At 32.9% G+C, this 20,801-nt stretch overlaps 1 protein-coding gene across 3 annotated transcripts in view; it reads right to left on the bottom strand.

Annotated features, from left to right (window-relative positions):
• Nucleotides 1-20,801, bottom strand: part of SPAG16 (sperm associated antigen 16) — an 82,076-nt gene that overhangs the window by 46,388 nt on the left and 14,887 nt on the right. For 2 of the 3 annotated variants that reach the window (XM_078071288.1, XM_078071289.1), the window contains exon 5: nucleotides 15,420-15,557. In XM_078071288.1, the coding sequence (XP_077927414.1) occupies nucleotides 15,420-15,557 (138 nt within the window). Of the gene's footprint in view, nucleotides 1-14,072; nucleotides 15,558-20,801 lie in introns of those variants that run through there. The other variant, XM_078071290.1, reaches the window with a different exon arrangement.

Genomic DNA, 20,801 nt, shown 5'->3' with positions numbered 1-20,801 from the left:
AACAATATGGAGGTTCCTCAAAAAGTTAAAAACAGAACTACCCTACAATCCATCAATTGCACTATTAGGTATCTACCCAAAGAATACAAAAACACGAATTTAAAGGGATACACGTGCCGTGATGTTTATAGCAGCATTATCTACAATAGTCAAATTATAGAAACAGCCCAAACATCCATTTATTGATGAATGGATATAGACGATGTGGTGTATATACATGTGATGGAGTATTACTCAGCCCTAAAAAAAAATGAAATCTTGCCATTTGCAACAACATGGATGGAGCTAGAGAATATTATGCTAGGTGAAATAGTCAGACAAAGACAAAATACATATGATTTCACTCATATGTTGAATCTAAGAAATAAAACAAAGAAGCAAAGGGGAAAAAAAGAAGAGAGACTCTTAACTATAGAAATCAAACAGATGGTTACCAGACAGGAGGTGGGTGAGGGGATGGGTTAAATAGGTGATGGGAATTAAGGAGCGTGTTTGTCGTGATGAGCGCTGTATGTTGTATGGAAGTGCTGAATCATTACATTGTATACTTGAAAACTAATATTACACTGTATGTTAGCTGACTGGAATTTAAATAAAAACATTTTAAAAATTATTCCTTATTCCTTTCTGAAAAAATGTAATCAGTTCAAATCCAGTATTGAACAATTCTAAAGATAATTTTAAAAAACAAAGATTCCATTATAATTCACATTGAAGGATTTTAAGCAACGCAGTGCATATGGCGTTGGGAAATGAATGGGACACCACCTATAGCTCAAAAATATTCATTCACACTCCATTTAAGTAAAAGGAAATTAAACATATGTTGCCAAAATAATGTATAATCCATCTACTTTCATAATGAATTTGTTTACAAAATTGAAATGCCTATTTAAAACAGGATAATTCAAAATAATTACAAATAAAGGAAAAGACTTACAAAATTTAATTCTGAATCTGCTTGAATATATGGTTAAAAGACAATGTATTGGGTTACTTAGTTCTGATAATTGTGAAAAAGAAAGCATATATGTTCTGGGAAACCCAGATTTTATTCTGGTAATGCATATGAAAAATATGTACCACCTGTAGACCATATTAGTAGAATAATTGGTAACTTGACGAGAAAGTTTCTTTAGTTATCAGTGTTGTAACACAGAAGCATTCTTCAACTGGATATACCTTCTGCAAACCCCTGATAGAAAGCAAACAAGGGTATTCTTTCTAAGCCTAGTCAGTAAAAAATTAATAGGAATTATGTTAGTTTCAATATATGTTAGTTTCAATATAATAATGTAAAATATAATTATAATGAAAAAGTAGCTATGTAACAGTCTTAGTTAACTGACAAAGTGCTACTGCATTGACATTCCCATGTTCTGAAAAATGGGTGCACTGAATTCAGGTGCTTACATCTCATAAGAGGTCACAATGGAATAAATCAGAGGTATCACAGGATTTCAAAATACAGATTCACATAAAATAAGTGCAAAAAATATATATTTCTGCATGAAGAGCTACGTCAAAGCAATCCCTGAGGAGCAGAGACTGGAATGCTGCCAAAGAAGCAGGATGAGGTTAGGTTTTCAGGCCCCTGACGGGGCATATTATGATCAGTGAGACTTCTGCAAGATCAAGTCCCATGTGGCATATGGTGAAAGTGTCTCATCCATTCTTCCAAGTTTCTTTCTTCCCTTCTCCTCATATCCTCAAACCTCTCCCATTTTTTAACATGACCTTTTTCTGAACATGTCCTTTATTTTACTGCCAATGTTGTAGTTTTTATCACAAGTAAATAAACAATGTGTCACAGGCGTCACAGGCTACTCCCACCATCTAACCCTCAACTTCATTTCCATGCCAACAACTTTGAAGGAACAAGAAATGGCTGACTGAGGAATATGTCAATTAGGAGATGAACAATGTATTCTGTCCATGTTTTAACCCTCACTGTGAATGAAGATGGATGAAAAGTGAGGGAATCCCTCTGCCACCATTTGCCTAATGAACAGTGAGTGAAGAGGGAGGACAGAGTTTAAGTAGAGTGATTTAAAAAGATAAAAGGCTGAGTTGATATTTTGTTGTGAAAACACAAGAATACCACAGGAATTCTCATTCATTTGTAAAGTGGTTTACATATCTTCTTGTACATAAAAATACTCAATGTTACTGTTATCATCACATCACTATTACTAATTAGTACAGCAGAACAGATATATTCAATTTCTCTAACAGCTTGATTTATTTACCTAAAATAGGGGGCATGCCAGTAGATAAATATCCTCTAATGGACAAAAAATATCAGGATACATGCTTATTAGTAACACTGTAAAACTTTATAAAAGATTTAAACTTTTATGAACATCTATTTTTTTTTAAAGATTTTATTTATTTGAGAGAGAGAGAATGAGAGAGAGCACATGAGAGGGGGGTAGGGAAGAGGGAGAAGCAGACTCCCTGCTGAGCAGGGAGCCTGATGCGGGACTTGATCCCGGGACTCCAGGATCATGACCTGAGCCGAAGGCAGTTGCTTAACCAACTGAGCCACCCAGGTGCCCCTATGAACATCTGTTTTGAGTCTACTAAAGCTGTCTTACTTTCAACAGTTTGATGAGTTATATAAATGAGCTAATGTTTTATTTCTCTTATCTGAAATGTAAACCCATAATAGGTTAAAAAAAACTTAGAAAAATAAAAAGTTTCTTAAGCAGAACTACAAATGTGCAGCATTGCATCAGCTCCCTTTTTAAATATACATTTATAGGCCTATTTGTACTTATCCCAGGAAAGACAGCATAGGAATTGATTGAAGTATTAGACCTTAAAGTTTTCTGACCATTAAATTGGTTTTCAGGGACTTGCTTTCTATTTGCACAAATGAAGTCTACTCAGTAAAACAATTTAGATTCATTTCATGGTGATGCTTCTGTTATGATCTTCCTGCTGTCCATCTGCTTAATAAAAAGAAAATAAAAATTGCACTAAAAAATAAAATTTATAATATTCTTATAAGCAATTAATATTTTAAACTATACAATATTTTCTGATTAATACAGCACCTTTGTGATTTAAAAACAAATCTTCTACTAAGACACCAGAAATTCTATTTAAGTACAATGAAGTAAAAGTTATTCAATGAAGCATTCTATTTAGATTTATCATAAAGAACATATTTCTTACTGCTTTTTCTTAATGAGATGGCAGAATGACTAATTTCCCCACTTCAGGAAACCAACATACCAAAATCTACAATTAAAGTATGAAATATTAGAATACTCATATTTTTATCATATTATAAAAGCACTGTCCCAAAAACTCCATGTTTCAAATTATGAATCTGATTTAATAGTGTGCTCTTAAAAATTATTTTTAAATGAATGCCCCCAGTAAAATAATTTTGTTAACTGTAAAGTTTTAACTATTTTAAGTGACCACTGAATTATAGATTTATTGGGTTATTTCGTTATAATTTGGTAAAAGGAAGCATACAAACATTTTCTTGTTTATTTGCACCAAAGTAGGCCATCTTTGTCATGTATTTTTCTCATGCACAAACAAAAATCAAAGTAACTTCTGGTAATAGTATTACATAATAACCAATTATTTCATTGTTTTCAACTGGTTATAAATGAATTCATTTAACTCACTAATATTAATACTGGAATAATTGTTGGATAGCCAAAATGGGTTCAATCATATTCGAGGAAAACTTTCATTATATACTTAACCAAAAAAGAAAGGGGTATACCCATGTCCAGAAAAAAATACCTTCTTAATTTAACAAGCAATTACCTAAACACTAAACCATAAAATTTTATAGGCCTCATTATTATCTTTATTTCCACAGTGTTTGTTTCTGAAAGTCATTAAATTAAATGGGTCTCTGGAAAAGCTGGATACTCTTTGACCTTCTATAGAAGTGAATTTTGTAAGTGAAGTTTAGGGCTGCTTAGTAAAGCACCTAATTTTTCCTCAATATTAATTGCTTTTTAATTTTAGTTTCTTTATGTCCATATTTTCTGGCAGAAGATTTAAAAAGAGTATTTCATTATTTTTAAAATGGTACATTTTAATCTTCTAATTAGCAAACCCAGTCAGTTTTTATTTTCTGTCAAACCTTCAGTACACTCAATAAAACTTTTCTGGTCTGCATTATATTTCTTTAATGTAGAAGCCCAGCTAAGGACAGCAATACTCTAAATGAGGCAAGACTTAACTTTATGGAAAGTTGTTAAAAATTCCATTATGAAGGGAAAATGATGCCTACTCCAAAGGAATGGTATAAAAGGGGCAAAATTATCAATTAATTACTCTAAAAAAATATTAAAAGCTTAACAAAAAGCCAAAATGTTAATAGCACACATTCACTTAAGCCCCTCCTACTTGTCAGAGGTAGGCCCTGGGGTTATGTTGAGCACAAGATACGCCCATTATATGGAGCTCACAAAATAACAACAAAATATATACATTAGATAATTAGATGCAAAGGCATAAATTTCAAACTCCTTCATAAATATACAGTATTAAATTAAGGATAATCTAAATAAATGGAGGGATATGCCATAGAATAGAAGACTAAAATTTATGAATACATCAATCCTTAAAAATATTTATGTATATGTAAACACAGGTGTACACACACACACACACATATTCTTCCCAAATCATGTTATAAATTCAATTCAATCTCAATCCCCCCACCTTTCTATAGAAATTGACAAAGTGACTCTAAAATTTATATGGAAATACAAAGGACCCAGAATAGCCAAACTATCTTTAAAGAACAACAAAGCTATAGGACTAACGCTACCTGACTTCAAGAAATTACCTAAAGCTACAGTAATCAAGAGTGTGGTACTAGAATAAAGACAAACAGATTAATGGAACAAAATAAGAGTCTAGAAACAGACCCACAATTATAGAGTCAAATGATTTTCAATAAAAATTCCAAAGAAATTCAATGATGGATGAAATTTTTTTTAAGAATGGTGCTAGAACAATTGGATATTCCTTTAGAGAAGAAAACTAATCTTTAGCTCCTACCTTACACTATATACAAAAATGAAAGATAGTTATAGGCTGAAATAAAAATTCTTAATCTTTAAAGGTTTTCGAAGAGAACACAGACTAATATCTCTGAGACCTGGGAGTAGGCAATAGTATCTCAGACAAAATATCAAAAGCAATACTATTAAAAAAAATAAATTAGACTTCATCAAAATTTAATACTTCTGCTCACCCAAAGACACCATAAAGAAACTTAAGAGTGAAGCCATAACTGGGAGAAAATATTCACAATGTTCTGACAAAAGATTTATATCCATAATACGTAAAGAACTCTTACAACTCAACAATCAGACAAACAATCTAACCAAAAATGGGCAGGACTTACACAGAAAGTAAGAGAGATGAACAGTCAATAAGTACACACACACAGACACACACACACACACACATGTTCAATATCATTAGGTATTAGAAAATACATATCAAAGCCACAACAAGCTGCTACTATACAATTACTAAAATGGCTAAAATGAAAACCACTAACAATACTCAATGTTGGTTACAATGTAGAACAACTAGAACTCTCATAGACTGATACTGAGAATGTAAAATGACCCAACAAAATGTTGGAAAATGGACTGTCAATTTCTTATAAATACACACTTACCCTTTGGTCCAGTAATTCCACCCCTAAGTTTTTAACCAAAAGAAAGAAGGCACATTCCCACAAGAAGACTTGTATACAAATCTTCATAGCAGTATTATTCATTAGGTACCACAGTTGAAAATAATCCAATAGAAAAATAATAAACAAAATGTGACATACACTATACAACAGAATACTACATAGCAATAAAGAGGAACAAATTACTGATAAATTCAAAAATCACAGATATATTTTACAGAGTTTATGCTGAAATGTAAAATGTCAAACACAAAGAAACATACATTCTGTGATTCCATTTATGAAGTTCTTAAACAGGTAAACTGATCAAATATCAGAACACTGATATATCAGAACACTGATTGCAGGGGCAGGGATACCTAAGAAGGGACATGGAAATTTCTGGATAGACAGAAATGTTCTACATTAAGAAGGGTATGGAAGTGACAAGACTTTATCTGTTTGTCAAAATTATGTAGCTAAGACTCGGACATCTCAATTTATGTAAATTATAACTCAAAAAAAGAGTATAAAAAATAATGCATTATACTAAGTGTATGTAGAGTAGGGTATGGGTGGGGTAGAGATGAATTAAGAATGGCAGAAAGATGTTAAAACTGATAGGCCCATGTGATCACCTCTAAATCCTTGATACTTTTTCAGAATTAGGTTAATATATGTAAATAATAAATTGCTATGTATATGTCTTCTGGAAAAAATACTACTTTTGATGTTTATTCAGTGTTGCTGCTATTGCTAATAATAAGGTTGACAAAGATAATGATGATGATGCTATTCTACCTACTTAATATATATTGTATACCAGGTATTATGTTCATTATCCTATGATAGGTAAGTCAAGCACAATTGTTGCCTTCATCAGGTTCACAGGAGTATAGAGAATATTAATAAGGAAACAAAATATAAACTTATATAACCATAAACTAGTGAATGTTATGAAAGGAAAACAGGGTGCTATAATACAGAATACTGGTTTAATCTTTATTGAGCACTCACCATGTGACAGACATTGTGCTAAACACTTTAAAATGATTCCCCTCAAGGACAGATAATACCATCCCACTTACATATGAGGAAACTGAGTGATAATTATATTATTATATCTAGTAAAGGGTAGAGTATCATGTATTTGTGTTACTCTCTCCATAATACCTGATATCAATATCTGTTCTAAATTAAAGTTTGACTGGGGTTAGTAATGCTGAGTTTGATAACAGCAGATATTGACCTTTCAAGAACCTGACTGTTCCATAAAAAGTTTGTTTGACTTCATCATTATGCTGTAACCAGATAAGTCAACCTACAAGAATGTTAAGCAGGATATAATGTATTCCATATTTCCATCATGTCCCTCCATCCAGTCTATTTTCCAACAAAAACAAGCTCACACTAGGCTTTTCTTCAAAATTATCCATTAGCCTCACATCCCACTCAGAGGAAAAAAAAGCAAAGTTCTAACAAAGGGCTCTATCATTTATCCCCTGGTTCCAGTCACTATGGTCTCCTTACTAGCCCCCTAACAAGCCAAGCTGTGCCCACCACAGGCTCTGCTACTTCCTTTTACCTCTGCCTGGAATTCCCTTTTCCCAAGTTTATACATGGCCTCCCTCAGTTTCCTCAGATATCAGACAGGACTTCCCTCACCACCCTATATAAAACTGCACCCCATTTATCTCTGTCTCCTTTACCATGTTACTTTTCTTCCTAGAGTTTGCCATCACACGTTATATCTGTCAACATCCACATGTAGTTAGTGGCTATCTTATTGGACAGCACAGCCTTAGAGAGTGTTAACAGTGCAGAGGTAAGAAAAAAAAAAGCTGTCAATGAGTTAGAAGAGGTAGAACAGCATGCTGTCACAGAAGCTGAAGGAAAAAAGGAATGAAATAAGATGCATAATTGAGTGGAATAGGATGCACAATTGAGTGGAATAGGTGGGGTGGACGCCAGACTGCAGGATGTTAACGTACAAGTACAATGAGGCTTTTAGGAGTAAACCATCCAAATGAGAATATTTTCAATGTCTACATTACAAGAAGACATAAAGCACTAGGTCAAGATACAAAACAAGATCAAGCAAACAAGTTCTTTTTTTTTTTTAAGATTTTTTTTTTCATGAGAGACATAGAGAGAGAGAGAGAAGCAGAGGGAGGGAGCCCGATGCAGGACTCGATCCCAGGACTCTGGGATCATGACCTGAGCCAAAGGCAGACGCTTAACCATCTGAGCCACCCAGGTGCCCAAGCAAACAAGTTCTTAATTAATGAAACTCATAGTAGCCTTTGTGGACCTCAGACTGAGGTGAATATTGTGGCATGTCAACTACCCAATAAAACAAGGTTTATGAAATAATGTCTTAACTGTAAAAGATATGATAACCCCAAGCGATGCCTTCTAGTCTTCATTCAACCAACAATTCTGTAAATGTGTAGCAGGTTGCTTAAATTCTAGATCTCTCCATTTAAAATGACAATTGGGACTATATCAAAATAAACTATTGAGGGGTGCCTGGGTGGTTCAGCCGGTTAAGCATCTGCCTTCGACTCAGGTCATGATCTCGTGGTCCTGAGATGGAGCCCTGCATCTATTTTATTTATTTCTGATTTTTTCCTTGTTATTTCCTTCCTCTACTAAATTTCAGCTAAGTATCATCTTTTTCTAGTTCTTTGTGGTGTAATGTGTTAATTTGAAGCAGGGAGCCTGCTTCTCCCTCTCCCTCTCTCTCTGCCCCTCTTCCCCTGCTCATGCTCACTCTCTCTCTCTCAAATAAATAAAATCTTAAAAAAAAAAAAAAAACTATTAACACTACATCAAAATAAAAAGCTTTTGCACAGTGAAGGAAATCATCAACAAAACAAAAAGGCAATCTACAGAATTGGAGAAGATATTTGCAAATGATATATCCAATAGGGGGTTAATATCCAAAATATATGAAGAACTTATACAACTCAACACCAATTTAAAAATGAGCAGAGAACCTGAATAGACTTTTTTCCAAGAAGACATATGAATGGACATGTGAAAAGATGCTCTACATCACTATTCATCGGGTAAATGCAAATCAAAATCACAATGAGATATCATCTTACACCTGTCAGAATGCTAGTATGAAAAACAAAAGAAATAACAAGTGTTGGCAAGGATGTAGGAAAAAAGCAACCCTCATACACTATTGGGAGAAATGTAAATTGGTACAGCCACTGTGGAAAACAGTATGGAGGAATCTCAAAAAAATAAAAAATTGAAATACCACATGATCCACTAATTCCACTACTGAGTATTTACCCAAAGAAAATGAAAACACTAATTCAAAAAGATAAACACACCCCTAGTTTACTGCAGCATTATTTACAATAGCCAAGATATGGAAGCAACCTAAGTGTCCATCAACAGATGAATGGATAAGGAAGATGTCACACACACACACACACACACACACACAGGAATATTACACAGCCATAAGAAAGGATGAGCTGGAACAGCATGGATGGACCTAAAGGGTATTCTGCCAAGTGAAATAAATTGCTCAGAGAAAGACAAACACCATAGGATGTCACTCATCTGTGGAATCTAAAACACAAAACAAAGTAATAAAGAAACAAGAATCAGAATTAGACCTATAAATACAGAGAACAAATTGATGGGTGCCAGAGGTAAGGGCGGTGGGGTGGATGGACAAAACGGGTGAAAGTGGGAGATACAGACTTCCAGTTATGGAATGAGTAAGTCATAGGAATAAAAGGCACAACATAGGGAATACAGTCAATGATACTGTAATAGTGATGCATGGTGACAGATGATAGCCACATTTGTGGTGAGCACAGCATAAGAGAAGTTGAATCACTATGTTGCACACATGAAAATAATACAACAGTGTGTGTCAACTATACTCAAATAAAAAATTATTTAAAAAGTTAGTCAGGTAGCAATCCAGAGCCATGAATTAAAGCTCATTTGAGAAAATAAATACTTTTCCCTATGTTCTTGTACCTAAAGACCCCTGCAGATTGAAAGTGAGGGGGTGGAGAAACATTTATCGTGCAAATGGATGTCAAAAGAAAGCTGGAGTAGCAATATTTATATTGGACAAACTAGACTTTTTTATTTTTATCTTGCTTTGGTATCAGGATAGTATCAGGATAGTACTGGCCTCTATTCCATTATTATTAAGATTTTGATAAAGATTGTCATTTTTTTTTTTAATGTTTGGTAGAATTCACCAATGAAACCATGGGGTCTTGGACTTTTCTGTGCTGGGAGATTTTTTTTTTTTTTATTAAAGATTTTTATTTATTTATTTAACAGAGATAGAGAGAGAGCACAAGTAGGAAGAACGGCAGACAGAGGGAGAGGGAGAAGCAGGCTCTCCGCCAAGCAGGGAGCCCGATGCAGGGCTCGATCCCAGGACCCTGGGATCATGACCTGAGCCGAAGGCAGCCGCCTAACCGACTGAGCCACCCAGGTGCCCCTGTGCTGGGAGATTTTTGATTCCTAATTTAATTTTCATTCTTGTTATTGGTCTAAGATTTCCTATTTCTTGGATCCAAGATTCATGATTCAGTCATGATAGTTCTTGCATTTTTAGAAATTATCTGGGTTTTTTCCTAAGTTATCTGATTTGTTAGCATATAATTGTTCATAGCAATCTGTTACCACACAATGTATTTCTGTGGTTATCTGTTGTATGGTTTTCTCTTCCATTTCTCATTTTGGTTTTTGAGTCTTCTCTTTTTTTTTTTTTTCTTAGTTAATGTTAAAGCATTGCCAATTTTGTTTATTTTTTTGGAAAAACTAGTCATTACTTTCAATGTTATGTTATTGTTTATTCTGGACTCTATTTTATTTATTTCTGATTTTTTCCTTGTTATTTCCTTCCTCTACTAAATTTCAGCTAAGTATCATCTTTTTCTAGTTCTTTGTGGTGTAATGTTGTTAATTTGAACTTTTTCTCTTAATACAAGCATTTATAGCATAAATTTCACTCTAACATCTGCTTTTGTTGAATCCCACAGGTTTTGGAATATTGTGTTTTCTTTTTCTTTTGTTTTGAGACATATTTTGATGTGCCATTTGTTTTCTTATTTGGTCCATTGCTTGTGCAGTAGTGTGTTTAATATTTACATATTAAATATTTATTATTTACATTGTAGATTTTGTTTTATTGTTGATTTTTAGCTTTGTACCACTGTGGTTGGAAAGTATACTGGCATTATTTCAGTCTTCTTAAATTTGTATTATTCGTTACTCTTTTTACATGTGTACTTGAAGAAAATGTGCATTCTATTTTTCTTGGAGGAATGTTTTATATATATATACACACACACACACACATATTCTTAGAACCATGTATTCTGAAGTATGCTTCAAGTAAAAAATGTTATTGTTGAAAAAAAATAATAATTACTTTAACTGAGGAAACTCATTTAAAATAAAGCATATCAGAAGGGAGGGGTGGATGGATGAGTAAAATAGGTGAAAAAGATTAAGAGCACACTTATCATGACAAACACTGAGTAATGGTTTATAGAACTGTTGAATCACAATATTATACACCCAAAACTAATATAACACTGTATGTTAACTATACTGAAATTAAAATTAAAACTTAATAAAAAAATAACATTAGGAAACCATTGGGGAATATCAAAAACAGGAGTAATTCTAAATATAAGAATTATTGAAGCAGAGGTCAAGAAAATGAGAAAGTGAATTAAATTCAGGATGTTGAGTTTCAAAATACATTTAAGTATATAGTAGTAATTTGGTAAGTGCATTTGGATGTTTTGCCTATTCTTTAACGTGTCTGAAGTGGTCACAATAACCAAATTACAAACAAATGTGTAATTCAGAAATAAATTTTTATGGGAACTTAATTGATTGCATAATTGGTCAAAAATTTCCAAAAATGGATTTTCACATGTTTATCTACTATGACCTTAATTTTAAAATTGAGTATTAAAAAGATTAAAAAATAAGTAAAATTGAGTATTCTAATGTATGTACAATAAAAAATAGATAAATAAAATGACAAATGGTCTGCATTTTATTATAAAAGTACAGTTATGTTCTGTAACTGTATATCACACTTGGAAACCATTCCGGAAAACAGTTTGGCAGTTTTTATGGAACTACCCCATGACCCAAGGGAAATGAAATTATATGTCTATAAAAAGTCTTACACACGGGCGCCTGGGTGGCTCAGTTGGTTAAGCGACTGCCTTCGGCTCAGGTCATGATCCTGGAGTCCCGGGATCGAGTCCCGCATCGGGCTCCCTGCTCTGCAGGGAGTCTGCTTCTCCCTCTGACCCTCCCCCCTCTCATGCGCTCTCTCTCTCCTCTCATCCTCTCTCTCAAATAAATAAAATCTTTAAAAAAAAAAAAAAAGTCTTACACACGAATGTCATAATTGCATCATATATTAAGCAGAAACTTGACACAACCCGAATTTCCATCAAAAGAAATATGAATAGACAAATTGATATATTCACATAATGCAATACTATTCAATAATAAAAAAATGAACTATGGATACACCAAAACTATGGATGAATCTCAAAAATCTTAAGTGAAAGAAGGCAGACAGAAAAGAGTACATATTGTATGATTCCTTTCAAAAGAACTTTAAGACGGAGTTAAAGCAATATATGGTGATAGAAATCAGAACAATAATTGCCTAAGGGAACGGGTACAGGAAAACTTTCTGGGGTGATGGAAATGTTCCATATATTGTGATTTGGCTTAGTGACTACATGGGTATATATTACAGTTAATCAAAACAGATTGAACTGTACATTTAAAATCTGTATATTTAATAGTATATAAACATTTTTTAATTAACACAGTTTATTCAGAGAAAAAAAGATTATCAAACTACTACCTATATTATTCCTCTCCAATATCTAGTATATACTTTTACATTCAAAGTAACTATAAACACTTCTTAATAGTACATTTTTTCCCTTAAAGACATCTATGTATAAGGAAATTTTCCAAACATTTATTTCTAAAACTTTTTTTTTATCAAGGTATAATTTACTTATAATGTTGTACCAGTTTCAGGTACATAATGATTCAACATTCATACACAGTGTAAAACGAACACAATAAGTATAGTTAACATCCATCACCATACATGCATACATATATCATACATGAAACTATATTTTAGATAAGATAATCAACACTTGTAGCAAGATAAGGAAAACCTCTGTTCTAAAACAGGCATTGCTTACAAAAGAGAAAAGGACCATTTTTTTTAAATTATAGCAATTCAAATGAAATTTAGAGTGAAATATTTCCCTTTTCATGTCTTCCTTTATGCTTCATCATTGCTGAATTTCAAAAATATTAATGATGTGATGATTAAAAAAAATCCAAGGATGACAGGCTTTAGAGATATTGATAATAATAGCTGACATTTTCAAAGCACTTTGTGATTTACACAGCTCTTTAATATGGATTGTCTTATTTAATTATCACATCACTCCCTAGGAGTTAATAATAGTATGTATAATTACTCCCAGTTTAACAATAAGAAAACTGAGTTGATAAGTAGCAGAATATTGGAAGCTAGGTATTTGAACCTAAAGTTCAATACTCTTTCCATGGCAATTCTCTTCTCTAGATAAATATTAAGCTTATAGCTATATGATTTCTCTGATTTTTCTAGATACATCATTAAATGCTACCAGTATAATCAGGACAATATATAACATATCTGTAAACCTTACTCTTTTTACATACCAAATATTGGTTATTGTTAGAAAAGTATTTAACATCTACACTTATCTTGCTTTAAGAAACAGTCTTAATCCTGGAAAGGAAAACCTTATGGTAAGTTCTATAAAAGGAATCCCATGTTTATTACTAATCCCTATTGGAAAAATATCTTCCAAAGTCAAATTGAAAAACCTGTGTGATAAAACATTACAATGTAGGGCAAACATAGCATGACAAAGGTAGTTTTGGTAATATTTTACAAAACTTCATTCTTCATTTTCGAAAATGTAACCAACAGACTTAGGCTCTAGAGACATGCTTCACCAAAAGGTGTCATAAGAGCCCAATGTGCTTAATATTCATTTAATGATATAAATAGTAGGCACCTACTAAGGGTCAAGCATCTTTCCTTCAAATTTTCCATGTCTAGGAGATTAAAGCAAATATTTTCCTTTTCTAATCTGTTAAAGTTTAATTACATCAAATAAGATATATTTAGGAGATAATAATCATAACCTTTGAAACTAAAACTATATTTTAATAAATATAGCAAATTTTATATACATTTAGTAATCTGATAGCTTAGTAAACACAAATAAGAATCAGATTTCATTTGAGTGATATCTGTTTTAATTATGGGATAATAATTTGCATAGGTAATAGTTTATATGGTTTTGATTATAGTTATTAAATATAATATTCAATAAACAACCAGTAATCAACAATGATTATTTAATGTCACTATGGCAAAACTCATTGCAAAAAGAGGCTCTATCTATTCAAAAGAAAATTAGCAAACTCAAGCAATAATTCAAAGAAGATCAGCAACTGAAACAGTATGCCAGGCAGCACTCTGAAAAATTTGCTGTGTCAAATTCCCAGTGCATCCATTAGGTGTCTATACAATATCACAGTGAGCATCAGGGCCAATAGTGCAAACCACTTTTGAGAAATGAACTGAGAATAGAGAGAATGCTGGGTCTAGTAACTTATCATTCCATGGATCATCATACACTTTTTTCTAAAATGTAAAATGTCAAACAGTACACCCATAGATAATATGAAACTTGTATAACTTGCAAAAACATTTCTATGAGTAATAAGTGAATAAATGATCATACAAATTATCTTTTATTTACCACCACCTTTTAAAAGTAGGAGTTTTTAAATTTTCCTTCACTTTGCAATACAAAGTCTTGTTTTTTTTTACATTAAACGTTTTTACAAAGACCTCAAAAATATTATGTTCTTGTACGGTAGTTCTGCTTATCTAATTTTTTGTTTTGATATGATTCTTTAACAGAGAAAACTGCTCTTTAAGTATGTTTAATAAAAAATAATAAACAAAGCATGAACTTTCTCTACTCCATATCTAAGCATTGATTTTCCATCCAACATTGTCTTAGATGAGTAGACTCATCCCTAGTCAACACATTCACATATTTGTCTATGCAAGAATAACAGTGTTTATCTAAATTTGTTCGCCAAAAACTACGTCTTCCATTAATTTCAGAAAGAAAGATTAGGCTTCTGTTAAGTTTCTCTTCTATGCATAAATTCATGCTAGGAGATGATGAAATAACAGTTTCCTATGGGGAATTTTCAAACACCAAAATTCCTCTAACTAGGAATACACTAGCTCCTTCCTTCCTCTCTGTCTTCTATAATTTTATTATTATTTCAGAAATTAGCTTATCCTCATAGGGGAAGATTTCCACAAACCATGAAAAGATTATCAAAACCATAAGAAAGTGAGTGTTACATAACAAATTAACCATCTCCTATACAACTCCCCGCATTCCACTTTTCCTGGTGGGTTGCAATTGTGAGAGTTCTGATCATCTGTTCAATTAACTTGCTACTGAAGCCTTTCACATTCTTTCCAAATAGAATTTAAATATAATTCAATTCAGAATTAAAGCTCCGGTACATTAACCACAGTTAGCTTCATTCAACTCTTCTATTTAGTCCAAAAGAAAAAAAAAAAGTCATTTAAAAAGTAACATACTCAGCTGCCTGTTTGTAGTGTTTCAAGTCTTTCTTCAAATTTTTGTTCTCACTTTCTAAAAGAATATTCTGCGTGTAGACATCTGGAACATTCCCAGTATCTCTAAGTTCAGTTACTCCCTTCTGTATTAACTCATACCTAGGATAAAATCAAACAAAAGGCTTAATGTTGTTTCTTTCTACTAAATTGGTTTAATTTATGTACAATTCAAAAAGTTAAGTCCTAGGGGATATTTATAGAAATGAGTTGTGGTATTACTTTTGTAAATTGAAATGTCAAAATAAATAATATATATTTAAAATTAAAAAAAAATAATTGCTAGTTACTAATATCATCATGGTACATAAACTATAACCAAACATCTCGTATGTTCCAGGCACTAATCTAGACACCAGTAAAATTAACAAAACAGTCCAAGTTCCCATCCATTCTAGTGTGAAGAGTGATTATGTTCTATGAAATAAAATAAAGCAGGATCAGAGGGGGAGACCGAAGTGGAGAGTGATGGGGGCATTTGTGCTATTTTATATAGGCTGAACACAGAAAGTATGACTGGCAAAGTGCTATCTGAGCAGAGAAATGAAAGAAATAAGGAACCAAGTCATGGGGATATGAAGGAAAGGAGCATTCTTGGTTGACAGAAAAGTAAATGTAAAGACCCTGAAAAAAGGAAGTGCATGACATGTACAATTAAAAGCAAAAAGCCTGTATATCTGGAGTATCTGGAGCTGGAGGAAGGGAGAGAGTGGTACGAAATGGGTCAGGAAGACAGCAGGAAGCAGGAGAGAGGAATGTGGTTTTACCTGAATCAGACTGAAGCCATTGGAAGGCTTTGAGAAACAAGTGATACTGGTCAGATTTGCTTTAAAAGGATTAGTCTGTTGGAGGGAGGTGGGAGGGATAGGTAGATGGGTGACAGGTATTAAGGAGGGCACTTACGATGAGCATTGGGTGTTGTATGTAAGTGATGAATCTCTAAATTCTACTCCAGAAACCAACATTACACTGTATGTTAATTACCTAAAATTAAAAAAAAAAAAAAAGGGGGCGGGGGGCGCCTGGGTGGCTCAGTCGGTTAAGCGTCTGCCTGCGACTCAGGTCATAATCCCAGGGTCCCAGGATCGAGTCCCACATGGGCTCCCTGCTCAGTGGGGAGCCTGCTTCCCCCTCTCCCTCTGCTTGCCGCTCTGCCTGCTTGTGCTCTCTCTGTCAAATAAATAAACAAAACCTTTAAAAAAAAAAAAAAAGAAATGAAACTTTAAAAAAAGATTAGTCTGGCATCTACTTGAAGAAACTGACTCTAGAGGAGCAAGAGTAGAATCAAAGAGACTAGTTTGGAGGCTGTTGCAGCAGTCCAAAAGAGAGAGAATGGTGGCATGAACAAAGTTGGTAGCAGCAGAGATTATGAGAAATAGGTACCTTTTGGACTTGCTGTAAAGGTGGAGCCAATGAAGATTTTCTTACGAATCATCTGCCAAGAGTTGGTTAATAAAAGAGGTCAAAGATGACTCCAAGGTTTCTGGTAGAACAGCCAGCCATTTACAAAGATGGGAATGAATGCAGTAGGAATTGGGTGGTTGGAGAAATTAAGGATTTGTTCAATGCAATATATCTACCAGGTAATCAAGTGAAGATGAATACTGGGTATACATGTCCAGAGATCAGGGAAAAGGTCAGGACTTGGAATTCAAATTGGGGAAGACTGGACAAGGCCATCTAGGAAGTGAAGTGAAGAGAGAAGTGAAGTTCCTAGACTGTTTCAAGACTGGGAAGATAAGGAAATACTACCAAATAGAGACTGAGAATGAGAGGGGATAGTGAAGTCATCAGTGAATATGAGAGCACTGTGGCTCAAGAACCAAGTAAATAAAGTGTTCCGAAAAGGAAGAAATGAACAACAGTGATAAATGCTGCATACAGGATGAACAGGAGTACTAAGGATCAGTCGCTGAATTTGGCAATGTGCAGCACTGAAAAAACTTTTAGTAGAGTCATGGAGATGATAATGCCATCAGAGTAGGTATAAGAGTAGGACATAAGGAAGTGACAACATACTCTTTCAAGGTGACATGATAAAGTGGAGCCTAGGAAACCTAAGATGAACTTAAAAGAGGATGTGGCATTCAGGGTGTTTTGTCTTCTGCCTTTTTTTAAAATATATGAAATATTGTACATCTGTATGCTTATGGGAATGATGCAGCAGAGAGAGAAAAAGCTTAGAGTGCAGAAAAAGAGAGAGAGGGGACAATTGCCGAAGCAATGTCCTTGAGTAGGTAAGAGGAGCTGGGCTCCAGTAGACAACCGGAGGGTTGGCCTTAGATAACCGCATGCATGGCTCAGGCTCTGTGACACGTGAGGAGCAGGAGGCCGGAGAACAGAGGTGGCAGGTTAGTAGAGAGGGAGGCAGGAGTCACAGAACTTCCATTTTCTCAGTGAATTAAGAAGGAACATCAGAAAATCATTTACAGATTTGTAAATAATTATAATTTTAATGATATGTATATATTATATATAGCAATAAAACTACATAAAAAATAATACAAACATAGAAAAACATTTCAGTAAAGAAGTTATTAACAAAGAAATCCCTACAGAGTTTGCTATAGATGAGCTAAACATTTCTTTAAAAATGTTTAATTATCAGCATTTTCATATTATAAATCTTAATTTTATTAATATATTACACGTTAATATTCATATGGTTGTGTGTTATATATCTTATCTGATATTTAAAAAAACACAGCAAGACAAGCTCTGTAAATATCCAAAAAGTTAAGAAAATAGAATCAATATTAAGTAATATTTGCCACAATTTATAAAACAAATAAACATTTAATCATAAATTCACTATTATATTCATATTTAGAACGTGATTTATACTTATCTCAGAAGAGAAGATGTAAGGATTGATTAAAGTATTAGACCATAAAGTTCTTCTGACCATAAAATTGGTTTTCAGCAACTTGCTTTATTTAAGAAAAAAATCACTAAAGAAATTATTTTGATAAGAAAAAAAGTGATATGTAGTCCCTCTCTAAATTAAATGCTATGTAAATAAACTAATATGTGGTAAAATAAATACAAATCAAGCATAATACAACATATCACATACTATATCACATATATCTGAGGATATTCAAAAATAATTTATCAAGAAAAATTTCTGTAATCTATGTAAAAATATCAAAGATGACTTCAAACTCACTAAAACTATTCTAATACTATTAGATAATTAGGAATCAATTTACAAACTCCAGAAATACATTAATACATTTCTCAGTAAAACCAGCATTTTCTACATAAGATTTTTTGGTTTTGTTTCATGTGTGTGTGTGTTAAAGAAATATCCTGGCCTTTTTATTTCTTCCTCTTTATTCACTCACACTTAGAATAAGACTGAAAAGTGTTCAAATGGGAAAAAGATTGTTACATAACTATTAGGAACAGGAAATAAAATTTACTACCAACAGACCTGCCAATAAAATTACTGCCAATAAAATTACATTAATGGTATTCATATTTACCATAAGGTCCATAAACTACTTAGAATTATATAGGAACAGAAAATACACATATTTCAGGGAGACAGTACAAAGGCTTTCATAATATTTGTTTATATACCAAAAGAGTTTAGGGCCCACTGTCACAAATGACAAATAGCATGAGAGAATTTCAGTAAACACATCAATAGCATCATAAGAGTAAGGGTTATTTTTCCTTCCTGATGGCACCCAAGGCATAGGATATAAAAGACAGAAAAACAATCTCCTAGATAATAACAAATATCAAATGAGAATTTTTCCTCCATGTTTTCAGGGACAGTTAGGGAAAATGCTTCACCAACAAAGACAAAATTCCACTAGCTACTGTTAACCCACAGTGCAGACTTTTTTATAGTTAATAGAAAAAATTCCTACTACATTCACACACACACACAAAATCTTTTTCTTTCTTTTTTTTTTTTTTTTGGAAATGGACAGAAAATAGTTTAGAATTTGAAAAAAAAAGCTTTCTGGGCTATATGGTCTCCACTGTGACTGACTAACTTTGCTGTTATAGCATGAAAGCAGCACAGACAATACCTAAAAGAAAGATTATAGCTACGTGCCAACAAAATTTTATTTATAAAACAGAGGCAGGCCAGACTTGTTTGCTGACCTTAGATTTAAAGAATTTACTGCAATTACAGTTTGAAGATTGAAAGACAACAAGTCCAATTTTACTGCCCAGGTTTTTTGGTTACTTTGAGGTTTTTGTTTTATAAATTAACAATGGGGAAAACTTATTTGTCAACTTTTGTAAGATTAAATGAATTCGTAGCAATGAATACTATAAATGTTCTTCTCCATAATAAAAAATGATAAAAAATATATTTGATATTCCTACTGTCCTACTATGCAGAATAAGCAAAGCTTTTGGATCAAAGTAAAAAATGTTTCATGTGAAATAAAAATATTCAATACTGTGTAATCTTATTAGAAACAGTTTGTAAGTTTATAACAAGCTGGCAGCTAGGGATAAGGATACAATTATTTGAACCACAGTATTACCAAACCCATGTAATAAAGAGATAGATGAATTTTACTTTAAAATTATTGTAATATAATAAGTGGCATGCTTATATAGGGGTTCCATAAGTCCTAATACCATTGTAGTTTCCTGAAATTTCATCTCAATTCAAACTGCTAAATCTAAAAGGATAACATGATACAACAAGCACTTAATTGTTAAGAGTATACTTGGTTCCAGATTTCTCGATGGGATGATCATTTCACACTTTGGGCTGGACAAACATGTGAGTACTAGTCCTAACACACCTACTTAGGAGAAAAAAGGAACTGAGCCACATTAATTTTTCATTTCATTAGTAATGTAAATTAATCATCTACCTACTTTTACAAAAATGTATTTTCTAATACATTTGTAGTTATTTCTTGGGACATTTTTATAAAAATCATTCACGCAATTTCCAAATTTAATAGGAACACTATTATTTTACTACCATCAAACTTGTTCTTTTTCCTAAACTGTATTAATGAAAAATGGTTCTCTTCATTAAATTTATTAACTTTAGATATGCAATTTAAAGTAATAAAACTGATTTCTTCTATGTACATGGTCTCGGTAGATGAGAACCAAAAAAAGCAGCAAATAAAAATTACATCACAGTCGGATTAGTAGAAATTACAAATTGCTCCTTATATTTAAAATTAGGATTTAGTCCCAAAACACTACAAACATCTTTCTGTATCATAGTATTCCCTTCCCAATGATATGGAATGGCTTAAATTTAAAATGGCTCAAACATATTTTTATATCCAATTACTTAATAATATTTCATTAAAGAATGTTGGGCCTCTGAAAACATGCCTGGTGACATTA

Source organism: Halichoerus grypus, chromosome 4 (genome assembly GCF_964656455.1).
Source record: "Halichoerus grypus chromosome 4, mHalGry1.hap1.1, whole genome shotgun sequence".
Lineage (NCBI taxonomy): Eukaryota > Metazoa > Chordata > Mammalia > Carnivora > Phocidae > Halichoerus > Halichoerus grypus.
Note: the sequence above shows the minus strand (reverse complement) of the source record. Positions and strands in the feature narration are given on the sequence as shown.